The sequence below is a fragment of the Lampetra planeri genome, chromosome 7 (genome assembly GCF_965212315.1).
Source record: "Lampetra planeri chromosome 7, kcLamPlan1.2.h2, whole genome shotgun sequence".
Taxonomy (NCBI): Eukaryota; Metazoa; Chordata; class Hyperoartia; order Petromyzontiformes; family Petromyzontidae; genus Lampetra; species Lampetra planeri.
This window is the reverse complement of record NC_136113.1, coordinates 13,432,829-13,449,263: the sequence shown is the minus strand read 5'-3', so window position 1 is coordinate 13,449,263 and position 16,435 is coordinate 13,432,829. Positions and strand designations below refer to the sequence as shown.

Here is a 16,435-nt window from a genome sequence, read left to right as displayed (position 1 = left end):
GAAACAAAGACTGGATTCTTGGTCTCGAATCTTTCGCCCTTGATCGAGAAATATTCTACATTGTAGCATGAATGAGTCGTGTCTCCGGGTGCCTTTGAAGACCAGCACAGCGCACGAACGGGTGGTGTGGACAGTGCTGCTGCTGCTGCTGATATTTCACGTTCACACACCACCAGATTCTCATTTAAGGGCGAGTCCATTTCGGGCTGATCTATAACTGGACATCTGGATATCTGTAAAAAAACTTTGTAGATCATCGCATTCCTCCAGCATAAATTTATATTGTGATTCTGATAACCAATAAAGACACCTAACCGCCTGGAGTTGAACTTAGCTTCCCGATATTCTTCCACAGTGTGCAGACCCCACTGCACCACCCTTCATTTCACCAACAACAACAACAACAAAGATGCCATATTAATGGAGCGTACAATTTTCTTTTGGGATTACATGCAACGTGTATTGAGCGTTGTACACGTGGGAGCGCGCAACCGCACGTGCTAATCGCGCTAACCGCCGAGCAGAACGTTCATCATCATCAGCAGCAACACTCCTTCCAGCTCCCTCGCACCACGAGCTCATCTCGTCGACGTACGGCGTTCTTTCGTGGCTTGACAACATTTGCATTACTTTCAAAGTTATTTCTGTTCATGGTATATTGGGCCAGCTTTGCTAGAGTTGCCGTGGAGCCCCGCTTCAGACTGGCAGAGACAAGAGAGCGAAAACATAAACGATTTCAACCTTTTTTTTTGGTGCGAAACAGACACAGCTTCAATAGGACGGTAACTGATTCACCACTCAGGAGAGAGTGAACTTGGGTGGCGCCAAAGGGGTGGGCTGGGGCATTTGGTGGTGCACACACCACCCCAGCACACACATAGCTCCGGTCATTGTCGGAAAGCGTTACCAGATAGAAAGGCAACGCACCGCGTTTGAGCGGAAACATTCTCTCCACGCTACCCGCTTGCCACGTCCACTTGAACCGTCCCAGACATTTCACCAGCTGCCGTGGGGAGAGGGCGGGGGGTGGGTTAAGCAGCGCGCCGCGTGATGTGCAGGTGGCAAGTGGTGGCGGGCAGCCGGGAGCTGACAAGTGACCGGGGAGATAAAATTAGGGGTGCCGGGGTTGGGCAAGCCAAGCTGCCACGAGGCAACGTTGCCACCCACTCACTCACTCGGCCGGCCGGCCGGCCACCCACCCAACCATCCACCCACTCGCGCGCACACGCACTCACTGCCACTCCACTCTCTGCGTGCGCGCACGCGCGCGCGTTGTTAAGTTCGAGCGCAGTCTTCGTCTTCTTCATTCAGAGCCAGACCCGTGGGCTGCTGAGTCTCAGCTGGGTAGCCGTGGCTCTGTGTGCGTACGCGTGGTAACAAAAAATTGTTGAACGCGTAATTCACGTGCTTGGCGCACGTGCCGCCGGGTCGATTGTGTTCTATTTCACGAGCCTCTAGATAGACACATTCACGGATCCACGAAGGGCTACACTGATTTACGCGTGTACAACACGGACATCCTACGCGGCGTCGTAGTAGCAACCCGCAGGCTACACTACACAGTTGCGAGCGCGGATGGGAGCCATGAGCGAACCTCAACTCCCCCCGGCACGAACTTGTCGATAAACAACCCGGCAGAGGACAAGACGTCGCATCCAGACGGACAGAGGAGCGACAACTCGTGACAACAACAACAATAACAACAACTACAGCAGCAGCAGCACAACCGCTCCAGTTGGGGTCGCGGTTGATTGTCGCCGTCTTCGATAAAGGTGGATCTGCGATGAGACCGGTGAAGAGACACTGACGAGAAAGAAGACACGACCGGTCTCCAGTACTCCACCGGGACTACGGTGTGGTCTGCTTAGTCATCTCATTGCTGCTGCTGCTGCTGCCGCTGCTGCTGCTACGGTGGTGTTTGGAACGGTCAAGCCGCGCGTGCGTTCGGCTCCATGGCGAGGCGCGTGTGGAGGTGGTGGTTGTTGTTGTTGACGTTCGCGTTGGTGATGACGAGGGCGCTGTTGGAGGAGGACTTGGCCCAAGAGGAGGACGAGGTGAGGATGATTTTGGTGTATTCGCGACGATGATTTTGGTGTATTCGCGACGTCGGCCGTAATGGTCGCGCGAAGCCTTCCAAAGGCGATCGAATTCCGCAGTCGATGATGGGCAGGTCAGGGCAAAGCGCGGATAGTCCCACGGTTTCACAGACGTCTCGTCAGCGTGGAAGAGTAGGCCAAATACCCTTCCCGAGGGGGGCTTTCTGTTGGAGGATATTCCGACAGCAATGGTGTGTGCAAGCAATTGTAGGTGGATGCGTCAATTGTCAGTTGCCGGACGAATGCCTTCGTGGTGATGTTATCCGTGGCAGAAAATCGATAACTCAGCCGGGTTCAATGCGCCAGGCATCTCTCTAAAGTATAAATGGTCGACGAGGAATGCGTGGTGGGGACCCGCCGATTCGTGAATCCCCCAGCACACAACACTGCCCTGCGAGGTTCTGCGAGCAGGGCATGAATCTGTCTGTGCGGAGCTTTGAGTGATATCCCCTCCTGGTTCACCTCTCGCACGGACGCTCAACTCACTCTCGTTTGATGGGATTGCCCACACTTTCCCAATGCTGCATGGGCCCGACTAAAGTTGAACGCGTTAATCGGTTGGCTCTGAGACATAATTGTTATTTTAGGATGGGCCACAATGAGCAGCTCCGTACGTCTGTCCGTCTGTAGCGGGGTCGGTGGGACGCGGTGGGGGGGAGGGGGCTATATCGTGAAACTGATCGAATATTCACCAAACTTTACTGCAGAGTTGTACGCTATTAGGAACGGACTCTATTGTAAAATGGACAAATAAATAAAAGGGTTGCCCACGTTGTTTCAGATGGAACGCATCGCAGAAAGGACTAATTAAAAATATCCAAACGCCTTTGGCCCTGACAGCTACCTATACCTGTCGATTTCCGTAATTGCTCGTTCGATACTTTCAAAACAAAACGTATTATGGAAAGCGTTACATATAGTCCACGTGCACGCATGATCATTTTCTTAACTCATCACGAACGGCGCTTCATACTCGTGTCGGGGATCATCAAGAGGAACGGCGAGACCCGTCCCCTGATGGATGAAAGATTCCCCCAAAGCCATCGCCGTCTTTCACGATCCTGCGACCCGCAGATCTCGCGCGAGCCGATTCCATCGCTCCGTCTCCTCGATGGGGAGTGCCGGTTGATCCAAGTATCAAAAGTAGCTACACGTGCTACGTGCCCTTCACTTTCAATTGCCCCGTGCTAAATGCTTTCAAGCTACTGTGTCAATTCCGGTTCAGTGATTCTGCACTTGCTCTATTGCTATAGTACTATACCGCCTTCAACTTGTATGAACGACCGGGTGATTAAGGTGAGCGATTTGTCGTATGATCTGGCTGTATAGCAAATGAAAAAATACAATTACTTTACTATGCAAGTTAAAACATCGTGTGTTTTAATGTGCTATGTTTTTTGTTATTTAGGCCCCCTTTATAACAAATGCTACAGGCCCCGCACCAGCTTAATCCGGCACTGTCTACGGGACATCATCTCGGGCGCGTTCCATCCCTTGGCCGCCACTCCGTCGTCACACACCATGCTTGACCATCGGCCACGATCAGGCCCTTCGCGTTCTGCCCGAGCCCCGCTTTCCATTGCAGTTGGAACGATGCAAAGTCGCCTTGCGTGCGTTATCGAATTCACTCGTTTTGTCATTGAGGGACGCGGGCTTTGGAATTCCAGATTTAGTACGAATTTCAGGTGTTCGGTGGCAGGGGTTAGGGGGGGGGCTGGGCGGAAGAAAAAAATTGGAGGATAAAAAAAAACACGCATACAGGAGGACAGATATAATGATTCCGCCGTTTAGTCTCAACAAGACTGTTGGGGAAAGTGGTGTTTTAGCGAGCACCTATGAAGACCAGCACGGTTACACGCGGGGGTGGGTGGCCAGCACCACGCCCAACCGCCAGGGCACTCATTTGAGGCTGAGCCGATCTAGGGGAGGCCCAGGACCGGTTCAGATAATCGTCGCCGGTGTTGGCCGTGAGCAGGAATCGAACTCGGGTCGCCGGGTTCATAGCGCGGCGTAGCGCTAACCACTGCGCCACCGCTCCCCCCCTCAACACCTAAATCTGAGGCAGTGAATTAATGAACGAGGAGGGGGTGGTTCTGTTCTGATGTGAAGATGATTAACGCCCGGATGACCCGGTGAGGCACGCCGGCTCTCCGTGACCGAGTGACCGATTGACCCCGAACCGTGTGTCGCTGTGACCCCCCCCCCTCTCATCCCCCCCCCACTCCTTGTGTGACGTACGACATGACAGGCACGGCCGTTCATGGGCATGGATGCGCCACCTATGGGCCACGGTGAGGTCACACAAAGCACGCCGCTCACAAACTCCGGTCTCCCTATTCTTAGGTTTTTTCGGTAAAGTCACGTAGGTAAAAAATTAAAATTAATCAAAGTAAAATAAAAAATAAAATAAAAATCACGACGTTTCGGAGGCAACACAAGCTTCCGTCTTCAGGTGGAACCGTCACAGCACGATAGCTGTATCAAGTGAGAGAAATTCCAAGAAACAGTATTTGTATATATATTGGCCGCGTGCGAACACGACAACGGGTTCAGTCCATCAGCCGAGTGGATTTCCAGAAATCCGTACGACCACGTTGAGAGACGTTACTGGGAGTCCCACCACAAGAGAACATCGACTTTGGGGAGGGGGGGGGGCTTGTCCGCCAACCCCCCCCCCCCCACGCCAACTTTTTTTTAAGAGTGGCGAATTGAATGGGCACTTGCTACAAAGACTTGCCCCAGCAGTCTACGTCGGCTATATGGGAATATTCTTCTTGTCTGTGTAAATGTCCGCTGTATACGTGGCAGTACTTATTAGCTGTGTAACTGGAGACCCTTGCAAACGATGTTTTCCATTTCAAGGGTTTATGCAGGCGTTTATATGAATCAAATACAAATAATATCTCCACGTCTATATGCACAGTAGTGGAAATGTGTGTATTTGTGTTTGTCTATTTATTAAGGAGCCGGAGGTGCAGTAGTTAGTGCACTGTGCTGACCTCAGATTTACAACCACTGCAGACATTTATATACAGTATGTGTCGATGAATCTTGTATGTATATATGCATGTCTGTCTTTGCGTGCTTACGTCTATATGTGTCAGTGTGTCTTTGTTGGCTGTGTGACTGTGTATAATATAAACTATATGTACGTATGTCTGTGCGTGTTTTTATGTCTATATATGTTTGTGTATGTGTCTGGACATGGTCCCATTGGTGAGATCTTCTGGCAGGCGAGGCTGCGTTGGCTGTGGGTCATGTGGCCCGCATATCCTCGCCAACGCATGCCGAAGCAGCTTCTGTTTGGCAGGGAAGAGGGGGCTGAAAGGGAACAGCACGGGCGACACAGAGAGGACGGGCCGATGTGCTGCAGAAGCATTCAGAGCTGATCGGACTTGCCAATGGCACCAATGGTGTGGAGGAGGCGCGTGAAAGATGTTCCAAGGATATTGGAGGCGACCGCCCTTCAAATGAGGCTAGCGTTACACGTGCATTCTCCAGTCATCTCAGTGAGCCCATAACACCTGGGTCTGTCCCGTGACCTACCAGCAAGCCCCTGACACTTCACGTGGCCTCTTAAGTGCACCCCAGACTGGCACAAAGCCTGCAGTCACATCAGTGTCACTTTGTAGCAAATGGCGGCTGTTGTTGCTGCTTCTACGTGTGTTTATGTCTACATGTATACAACTATGGCTATGTGTCTATGCATTTTCAGGTATGTCTGTGTGCGTGTGTGTGTTTACAGGGTTTAATGTAAAGGATAAGCAATGGAGAGACAAAGGCGGCCAGGCATGGTGTTGGCCACTCGCCCCCTCGTGTGTGTGTGTGTGCCCAGGGCCAGATGAAGTTTTATGAGGGCCCGCGGCTGTAGTATTTTCTCAAGGCTCCCCCTGTACATTCAGTTCCTTCCCTCGACTCTTTCACAAGCGTCCATGCCCAAAGCCAAAGGCTCATCATTATTATTCACCTTGGTTGTTTCGGTTCTAGTTGGGTTTTTTTTTCTCTCTCTCTCTTTAAATGTGCTGCACGAATTTGTCCGGATAAATCGAAGTTGAAACGAACTCAACGACTTTAATCCTGGCACGTGACCGATAGTCATACGCAAAGGGATGCTATGGCTTGATTACTAAATTAGCTGTGAGGGTTGTTTTCGTTCTACGGCACAGTATTACGTTCCCACCATTATGAAGCACCGTATTTATTTTAGGGGGACCCCAAAACCGATGCTGCCGTTGGCGTAATGGTCAGCACACCGGACTTGCAGTCCAGAGGTCACCGGTTCGATTCACGTCTACCTGGTGTGGTGTGCAAACATCGGCACTGGGGGAGGCAGAGGCGGCTGAGTGTGGTGCGGGTCACCCACCCCCTCATGAGCCCTGCCGGCCTTCACTGGTGCTCGCTAACAGAACTTGCCTTATCAGTGTGATGTACATATGTAGAACTTCTCTGGCACCGTACACAGCCAACCATGCTAATCGGAGGAAGGACAACAAACTAAACAGAAAAAGCAGTTCTAAAGGAATGTGTTTTCAATCTTGATTTAAAAGTGCACACCTACAGTGACTTCCTAATATCGGAAGAGCTTTCCAGACGGTCGCAGAAGCGCATCTGAAAGCGCGCGATGCAGTGACCATCTTTGTTTCATGGCCAGCAGCCAAAAGCCGCTGCGAGGGTGACCGGAGTTCGCGTGATGTCGATGCTCCTTGATGAGATCAGCAAGTTATTGTAGTTCATTTGTGGCAAGCATGAGAAAAGGGGAAACCCTATTCTCATATGTTGGAACTGGCAAAGGAGGTCCCGTGTTGTGGCAAGCACTTTGTGTGTAATAAGTGCGACATTATAAAAGGCTGGGTGGTAGTGGTGGTGGCTATGCATGCCTGTAATCCACCACCATGGAGACAAGGGTTGGTGGCTCGCACACATTTTCTAAAACTACATTCCAATGAGCGCCGAGAAGCCATACCCTGACTTTCCAGGAGAAGGTGAGACAGCAATTGTAGACTCCACCTGTTCCGCCTCGATGAGATTGAGTGTTTCCCCCTCTCACACGCGTGGGTTTTCCACACACGCGGGTTTTCTCTGGCCACTCCTCTCCCATGTCTTAACACTCACTAATTCGCAGATAACACCTTAATATACACGGAGGAATGCAGAGCTTGGGCAATTGTTGGTGCCGGCTTGCCGCGTCGCTGCCTTCCCGCTTGTCTGTGGCTCCTTGCGCCTCCGAGTCGTTCTGTCTCTACGAGAGGAAGCGGGATACTGCGCGGCTCGTCGCAAGTTGAACCAATACAATTTTTTTAATATTCAGATTTAAAGCTTTCGTGACTGCAGGGATTCATCTTCTTGGTTCTTTCGGTAAAGTCTACGTGACTTTACCGAAAGAACCAAGAAGATTTTTTATTATTCTTACACGAGGCAACCTTGCCCCTTGCACGTGTGCGCGCCTAGCCGTGCCGTTTGCCGAGGTGTGGGCGCACAGCTACTGCCGCGCGCTGGAGGTGCTGGTGGAGGTGTCGCGCGAGTACCCGGGCGCCTTCCCCTTCGTCGTGCGGCCTGCCTGCGTCCCGCTCTTCCGCTGCGGCGGCTGCTGCTCCGACGAGGGCCTGCACTGCGCGCCCACGGCCACTTACAACGCCAGCATGCAGGTGTGACCATCGGTATAGGCGCCGCCGGTGGCGAAATGTTAACTACCTCGCCTGGTGTGCAGGAGGTCGTGGGTTCGATCCCGACCCTGAAGCCTGTTGTGTATTTGGAGTTTGCGTGTTCTCTCTCTCTCTCTCACCGTGATTGTGCGAATTTTTCTGCTGATCCGCCGGTTTTTCTCCTCCACGTTTAGAATCAACATGTGTTTATATTATTTGGCTGCGATACATTTCCACATAATGAGTCACTTCGTTGAGCTATCATTTTTGGCCAGGTCGCTTCTGAAAAAGAGCTATATAGCTCAGTGGGCCTTACCTGGTAAAAAACAAAAATTTAGTTTTTAGTTTAATATCAGCAACGGCATCGTCAGCAGCAGCACCCGGACCGCCTGTCCCTGAGAGGGCAGCGGAATTGTTGTGAACGAAGCAAGCAGTGAGACAAGAGGATGGCAGCGAGGGTAGCAACAGCATCATCAGCATCATCATCATCAGCAGCAGCAGCAGCAGAAGCAACGTCATCAGTACCAGAAGTAGTGTCCGCAGCAGCATTATCGTAATCAGTACCAGCAGCAACACCACCACCACAACATACATCGTGATCAAAACAGCACCACTGTCGTCATCATCATCATCGATAGCACCACCGGCAACCTCATTGTCATTAGACAGTCGAAAACCCGCTCATCCCGTCTCCTGCCATACCCCTCCTCTGCTGCTCGTTAATTAAGCAGAGTCATCCATGTGTTTCTTTTCTTTCTCTATGTGACATGCAGATCCTGACCATCAGACCGTTCCACAAGCCGGAGATGCAGGAGATGTCCTTCCTTCAGCACGGCGCGTGCGAGTGCAGGTGAGGAGGACCGCTCACCTGATGTGAGTGCACAGAGGCTGTCAGGGTTCGTCAGTTGCCAAGACATAGGAAGATCTTTCTCCATCATCATCATCATCAAACACTTCATTAGTTGCGAAGGCAACTGGGTGCATAGTGGAGCATCCTCCATAATCATTATAATCATCATAAGCAGTCAGTCTATCCACTGCTAGGTGAAGGCCTCCCTATGCCACCACGCACCCTTATGGTCCTACACTGCCTGCCATGATCCGTTCTCACTCATGGTGCATTAATTGATCTCACCACTCCATCTCCGCGCTGGTTGAACTCTCAGGAAGGCTCTATCCTTTGGCTGCCAATCCTTTACGAGTCTCGTCAATTGGCCATCGTCTCTTTTAGCCACGATGCTTTATGGGCAGCTGTAAATCATTGATTGTTGCAGGCAACCAATGTTGTTGAGAAGTACGTGTGTGTGTGCTTACCGTGTTTGGGGAGCGGTAGTGTAGTGGTTAGCGCTATGCTGTGCTACGAACTCGGCGACCCGAGTTCGATTCCCGCTCACGGCCAACACCAGTTACGATTATCTGAACCAGTCCTGGGCCTCCCCTAGGCCGACTCAGCCTCAAATGAGTACCTAGTGTGGTGCGTAAGCATCGCCACTGGGGAGACAAAGGCGGCCAGGCGTGGTGCTGGCCACCCACCCCCTCGTGTGCAGTGGCGGCCTTCATAGGTGCTCGCTAACAGCACTTGCCCCAAAAAGTCCGTTAAGGCTATCCGGGGGATCTTTGTCTTTGTGCTTACCGTGTGAGTGCAGAACGCGGAGGAACGGACAACGAAGGGGACGAAACAGGGGACCAGGTAAAGGACGCAGGAAGCAGCGAGGCAGGTGAGATGAATGCTCAGTAGGTTTCTAATTGACCCATTTATATAGCTGGAGAGAGAGATGATTTGGTGATGCTGTGTTGGCCAGTGGTGCACGGGCACAAATAACAACAACAAACTCAACACATTCGTCAGTAACTCTGCGGCTCTGAAAGGGAAAATATATAACAGGTGACATTTCGGGCAGATTGCCCTTCTACGGTACAAAGAGCACATATATAGAGAGGCCAGAGAGCGGATGTAGAGAGTGGACGAGATTTGTACACTGCACTTTACACCATAATATATGTTTGGATGTATTAGAAACGTATTGTGTTTATCAGCCTTGCCTGTCAGTCAGTCACAGCACTTGAGTACCGTTTGTGATGCAGAATCAAAGAAGGACTAATTTTGACTGGAAGGAACAGGGGGTGTGCGGTATTCATGAGGACCTACGTACAGCAACCGCCAAGGTTATGAATCGCATGAAGTGAAATGGGCCGAGCCCATGGAGCCGCGTGTTTCTTGCAGCACCGGTGCTCGAAATAGGCCATGCCGGGCCTACCGTGGTACAGCCCGACACGACTCTGGTCTCCTTTGCAGTTGTCGTGGGAACGCAGCACCTTCGCTGCGTTCCGAGGCCTTCTCAAGGCTGCGCTCTCGGCTTTCTGCGATCAAAAACAAAGCGGGTCGCGATCATTGTCGTCGTGGTTGTGATGAGGATCCCACTTTGTCGCGCTTGCTCCGCAGGGGTTGCTCATCCTGCTCGGGGTCGCGGTGTCTCCCGGAGACGGGGCGGCGAGCCTGCAGGTGAGACCCTGGTAGACCAAACGAAACAATTGTTTTGTGTTTGAAAATGTCAACTATTTAATTTCACCAGGTAAGGCCCACTGAGGCTATGTTGCTCTTTGTCAGAAGCGACCTGGCCACGAGTGATAGCTCAACGAAGTGGCTTCTCGTGTGGAAATGTATAGCAGCCAAATACTCTTGAACGCGTGTTGTTGATTCTAAATGTGGAGGGGAAACACCGTAGGGCCCGGAGAAAAGTCCACATGACCACGGGTAGAGAGAGACACATGCAAACTACAAATATACGGCAGGCATCAGGGTCGGGATCGAACCCACGACGTCCTGTATACCAGGCGAGGTAGTTAACATCTTGCCACCGTGGCGCCAGGGCCACCACGAGACCCCTTAATCTCAGGGTCCCCTTCGAGACCCCTAATCGTGCCAGCAAGACCGGATTACCACTCAGGGGGCTACAGCACGGGGGGGGGGGGGAAGGGCTCGGATTTTAACAAGATCCCCAAATATCCCCACCGCACCCCCACCCCTTTTCCCCTTTACTTTTGTTCCTCTCCCTCGCCTTCTCCTACCCCATGCAAGAACCTCCCGCCGCTCGCAGTCCCTGCTTGAGCGGGGCAGTGAGCACAATCCCCCAGGAGCACCGAGGTCGGACTACGGTCCGCGGAATTTCTGTACCCCCCACCCACCCGCTCCCTTCCCTTATTAGCTTCGTGTCTTTTACAGCGCTCTTGTCAAATAATAAAAATAAAAGAGTCCCCAAATATAAACAGGCTGCTTTAGAACTGTTCAACCCAAACACAGTAAGCACGATGATAAATCATCTTGTTAATTTGGCGATTAAAGCCGTGGCATGACGATGTGCATTACTTCCAGTAAAGTGGCAATATTAATAATTTTGGTCGATATAACTTCGATTTAGCCCTACAATTCGTATATCACGTGTAACAAAAAAACTGGCAGTGGGAGGTGGTAAAAGTCGAGGGAAGGAATTGGATTCACAAAGAGAGCACCCCAAAATAACCACAGCGGTCTTAGACTGAGTGCCAGGGACCTCAATAGGCCCCATGCAGTGCCACGAGCCAGGTGATGTCTCACCTGTGATACAGTGACGATCTCACCGCATCTCCTGGCGTTGTGACTTAGTGACGGAAGTAATGTCTGGGTGGCGCTGTCGTCACGGACAAGGCCAGACTCCACAGGCTTCCAGTTCAATTCCCGGTCGGCAGAGCAGGGTGGGGATAAGCTCAGCCTCTTTAATGGAATGAGTCGCAACTTTGTGGCAAATCGACACTCGGTGGTCGGTGTATGGATCGACTCGCTCCCTCTATTTACACGTGTTGCCTGTGTGGCTGTGTGAATATGGGAGGCATGAGTGCAGCGATTCACACACTGCGCTACAAACCCAGCCACCTGAGTTCAATTCCCAGCCGTGGCTAATATCATTGACGAGTTATATCTGAACAGGTCCTGGGCCTCCCCTAGGTCGACTCGGCCTCAAATGAGTACCTGGTGCAATGTGTAAACATCACCACTAGGGAGACAAAGGCGGCCGGGCGTGGTGTTGGCTACCCACCCTCTCGTGTGCTGTGCCGGCCTTTATAGGTGCTCACTAACAGCACTTGCGCCTACAGTCTGTTAAGGCTACACGGGGGATCTTTGTCTTTTGTGTGTGTGTGTGTGTACCGTGACTCGCTGTGTGCCTGTGCAGGAGAGAGCGGCCTAGGAGGTGACCATCTCCCACGAGCCGCCGAGAACTCTGACCACCACGTCAAGCGGACCCGGACACACGAACAATTTGCGGCGCCCGCTTCGATCGCAAACCAGCCCTCGCCATAGAAACGTGGAATTTACACCGCTGATGGAGGGGGGCAGGGGGGAAGGGGTGGGAGACGAGCGAGGCTCCGATCTTCCAAGAGCATGGCACACTTGTTGACTTTGCCCGGCATCACCGTGCCCTCTCACCATGGTTGTCTGAATGTACATTGAATTTATTTCGCCAACATACGTGTGGTTGGGGCGAGCGGTGTTTGGGAGCCCGGTCAATTATTTCACTGGGCGTGGGTTTTTTTTCGCGGTTGTGCTGTTCGGCTTCTCCGATGCGTGTTGTTTTGGGGTCTTAATTTTTTGGAACTTAATTTGTTCCTGCAGAAGCTCCCAGCACGCGAAGCGTCCGACGTCCTGCCGAACGAACAACTCACGGCACAAACCCGAAAAAATCCCCACCTTATTGGAGAGCTGGCTACAAACTACAAATAGGCTGGCACTCATTCACGGCCTCGGCCTACTGGACTGGCTGATTGCAGCAACACCCACGAGGCGATGCTCCACTATTTAATTCTCAAGAAATTCATGATTGAGCTGATACCCAAATCGACAACGACAAAAAAATCTACACGTTCGTCAATAACGCTGTGGCCTTTAAAAGGAAAGAGTATACAGTCGGTTTGTGACGTTTTGGGCAATGGCACTTGGGAGGCCAAAGATGTAGAGTGATTATTATTATATACTTCATACTTTTCCCTTTTTAAAGGCAGTGCTATTGACGAATGCGTCGACTTTTTGTTGTTGCTGTTACTTGTGCTTGTACACAGCTGCCAACGCAGCAGCATCGCAAAAAAAATATGGTACGCATAAGAGATGCATCTTGAAAAAAAAACCCGTGATAAGCCGAAACATCTGGCTGTGCAGAAAGCTTTTCGCGAGAATGTGAATCATTACGTATGTGTGGCCATCGGTGGGGAGATGATACAATTGCAAGGTGTCGGACTGAAGCCAGCACGTGTTACCGTTAATGTATTTATGGATTATAAACATTTGCCCGGCACACCTCTCGTGTATTTAGCCGAATGCCGTTGCACGCGACTGCGCAGTCGGAGCAACAGATGCGCAGCAAGCAGAGGTGGGACAAAGTCATTGTTATGCAAGTCCAAGTCGAGTCGCAAGTCATCAAATTCATGACTCGAGTCTGACTCGAGTCCAAGTCACATGACTCGAGTCCACATCTCATAGGTGGGACAAAGTCATTGTTATGCAAGTCCAAGTCGAGTCGCAAGTCATCAAATTCATGACTCGAGTCTGACTCGAGTCCAAGTCACATGACTCGAGTCCACATCTCATAGGTGGGACAAAGTCATTGTTATGCAAGTCCAAGTCGAGTCGCAAGTCATCAAATTCATGACTCGAGTCTGACTCGAGTCCAAGTCACATGACTCGAGTCCACACCTCTGGCAGCAAGTAACGATCGGTGAGCTGCTCTGAGTGGACTTGGGCCCACGTAGCCTACGGAGTCACCGCGGCAGCCTCCTCCTCCTCCATGCGCAGGGGGCAGCCGTCCCGAGAGGCCCCGCACCATGTCGTCGAAACGTCACAGCCGGAGACGAAGATGTTGTGACGTAGCCGCCTGCTGTGTGTGTATGTTGAATTTCTTTCGCACCGTACGTAGCCAAACGTGCTAATCGGAGGTGCGAGGGAAGGACAAAAAAAACACAAAACAGTTCTGAAGAAATGAGTTTTCAATCGAGATGACTTCAAATTGCACGGCTCCAGTGTCTTCCTAATATCGGAAGGAAGAGCGTTCCAAATGGCTGCAGAAGCGCATCTGAAAGCGCCGCGCGACACGGTGACCGACTTTGTTCGATGGCCAGAAGCTGCCCACATTCGCACCGAGGGCAGCTGTTGCAGGAGAGGCCCCGTCGGTGTTTGGAAGCTGCACGCAAGCCCGCGTTGACGGGCGGAAACCGTTCAACGGAACCCGCTCATGGCTAGAAGGCCGAACCCTCTCGATAGTGGATATTAATTCACGGGATAATGGTAGGTTTTTACCCTTTTAACTGGTACAAAACTGACACCTTTATTCAAGGCATCATGCTTGCAATGACCACAACACAAGTAGTCAATAAAGCAAACAAAAAGAAGCAACTCTGATAAGGATAATAATATGCACTGTCCTTGAAGTTGATTGGCCCACACCCGAGACGGCTTTCTTTAGAGCCTAGTCCCCATTGGTGTAGGGCCAGATGACACCAGAAGGCGTACAACTCAAAAACAGTGCAATATCAGAGTATTGAGAGTTCGGGGTAAACATTTACACTATGAGATCTCTTTTACCAGTGGCAAAATATAATGGTAGGTTTTTACCCTTTTAACTGGTACAAAACTGACACCTTTATTCAAGGCATCATGCTTGCAATGACCACAACACAAGTAGTCAATAAAGCAAACAAAAAGAAGCAACTCTGATAAGGATAATAATATGCACTGTCCTTGAAGTTGATTGGCCCACACCCGAGACGGCTTTCTTTAGAGCCTAGTCCCCATTGGTGTAGGGCCAGATGACACCAGAAGGCGTACAACTTCTTTTTGTTTGCTTTATTGACTACTTGTGTTGTGGTCATTGCAAGCATGATGCCTTGAATAAAGGTGTCAGTTTTGTACCAGTTAAAAGGGTAAAAACCTACCATTATATTTTGCCACTGGTAAAAGAGATCTCATAGTGTAAATGTTTACCCCGAACTCTCAATACTCTGATATTGCACTGTTTTTGAGTTGTACGCCTTCTGGTGTCATCTGGCCCTACACCAATGGGGACTAGGCTCTAAAGAAAGCCGTCTCGGGTGTGGGCCAATCAACTTCAAGGACAGTGCATATTATTATCCTTATCAGAGTTGCTTCTTTTTGTTTGCTTTATTGACTACTTGTGTTGTGGTCATTGCAAGCATGATGCCTTGAATAAAGGTGTCAGTTTTGTACCAGTTAAAAGGGTAAAAACCTACCATTATATTTTGCCACTGGTAAAAGAGATCTCATAGTGTAATTCACGGGAATTTGTCATTTTTGAAAAGTGTTTTTTTTTTCTTCCAGCGCGCTCTGCATCCTCCTCTGTCCAAAGGTGCGCCGACGTGTAACCGGGGCCAGCTTTCCATGACGGCTAGAGGACACCATCGGCGTTGCATAACCGCTTTGCGAACAGGGTCTTTGGTATGGACAGCGGCCTCGTCTTGCGTAACGCTTCCCACGCGTCGCCGATCTTCAAAGGGCGGAACAGACGCAAGTGACGCGAGGCTGCCCGTTCTGGACTCCAGGGTCGGACAGGGCTGCACAGTTAATCCACAGACTGAGCAATGGCCTGTGATGTTGTCAGGTCTGGCGATGTCACGGCCTGGCACGAGTGGGGCTTCTGCCATGGGACAAATAATGATCGTGACTCGCGTGATATTCGCGTGCGTCAAGATCGAAATTTATTTTGTATCCGTCTAATTCAAAACAGACGTTTCTTAGACGCAAGAAAAAAAACACGGGAGGCTTTTACATAAGAGGCATCGTTCATCGAATCGATATCTGTTAATGGACTGAAGACGAGTCATTGCAAAGGTTATTAAAGCAGCGTTTGGTGAAGACCAGAATTGAGAAGAATACATCCAGATAACGAGCCTCGAGGTTCATTACGGCGTTCCTTTGTAACCAAAGCAGTTATATTGTTGCTTTATTGTTTTTATTGTACGCATAATTTCGAGGCAATTGTTGTTGACGTGTTATTTTCTCTGCACTATATGACAAATCTACGGACGTTGAACTCATACCAGCCCATGCAGTACCGTGTATGATTATTGGAATGTGCTTCACAATGCGCGGTCTGTCCTTCACCTGAACAAAACGGCACCGACAAATTGCCTAGCGCAACCTTCATCAGCCAGCAGCAGTAGCCATGTTCTATCCACTGCTGGATGAAGGCCTCCCTAACGTCGTCGTCGTCATCCCTCCATCCCTCTCTCTGCGATCCAACGATCCACGCGGCACCTGCCACCCCCCCCCCCCCAAAGGGCTCGCTCCTCCTGCACCCGGACTGATGTCGTCATGTCGTGTTTGGGAAGACAAAGGCGGCCGGGGATGGTGCTGGTGCCAGCCACCCCACGCCCCTCTCTCCCACACCTAGTGTAACGTCCCGGCCTTGATAGGTGCTCGCCATCAGCATTTGCCCCCAACCGTCTCGATCGGTCCAAACGTGGGAGCTTCGCGCGTGGCGTGTTGATTGTGCGAATAGCGTGGCTCTCTCGCTCGAAAGCCCATTAAAGGCCGGGATCAATAACACCAGCGGGCGATGGTGACATCAACACCCACAGAACGTTGCGCAATAGTTTCCAACCGCGTTAAGATGCGCACCGCTATTTTGCCCAACCACGCCGAGACTCGAGAATTGA

At 51.0% G+C, this 16,435-nt stretch overlaps 1 protein-coding gene across 1 annotated transcript; it reads left to right on the top strand.

Annotated features, from left to right (window-relative positions):
• The first annotated feature begins 852 nt into the window (after positions 1–852).
• Positions 853–13,065, top strand: LOC144720013 (vascular endothelial growth factor A-like). Its single transcript, XM_078596429.1, has 7 exons — positions 853–2,054; positions 4,345–4,387; positions 7,545–7,741; positions 8,512–8,588; positions 9,385–9,456; positions 10,182–10,241; positions 11,947–13,065. The coding sequence occupies exons 1-7, from the start codon at positions 1,953–1,955 to the stop codon at positions 11,966–11,968; spliced, it is 573 nt and encodes a 190-aa protein (XP_078452555.1). The 5' UTR covers positions 853–1,952; the 3' UTR covers positions 11,969–13,065.
• The last annotated feature ends 3,370 nt before the right edge of the window (positions 13,066–16,435 follow it).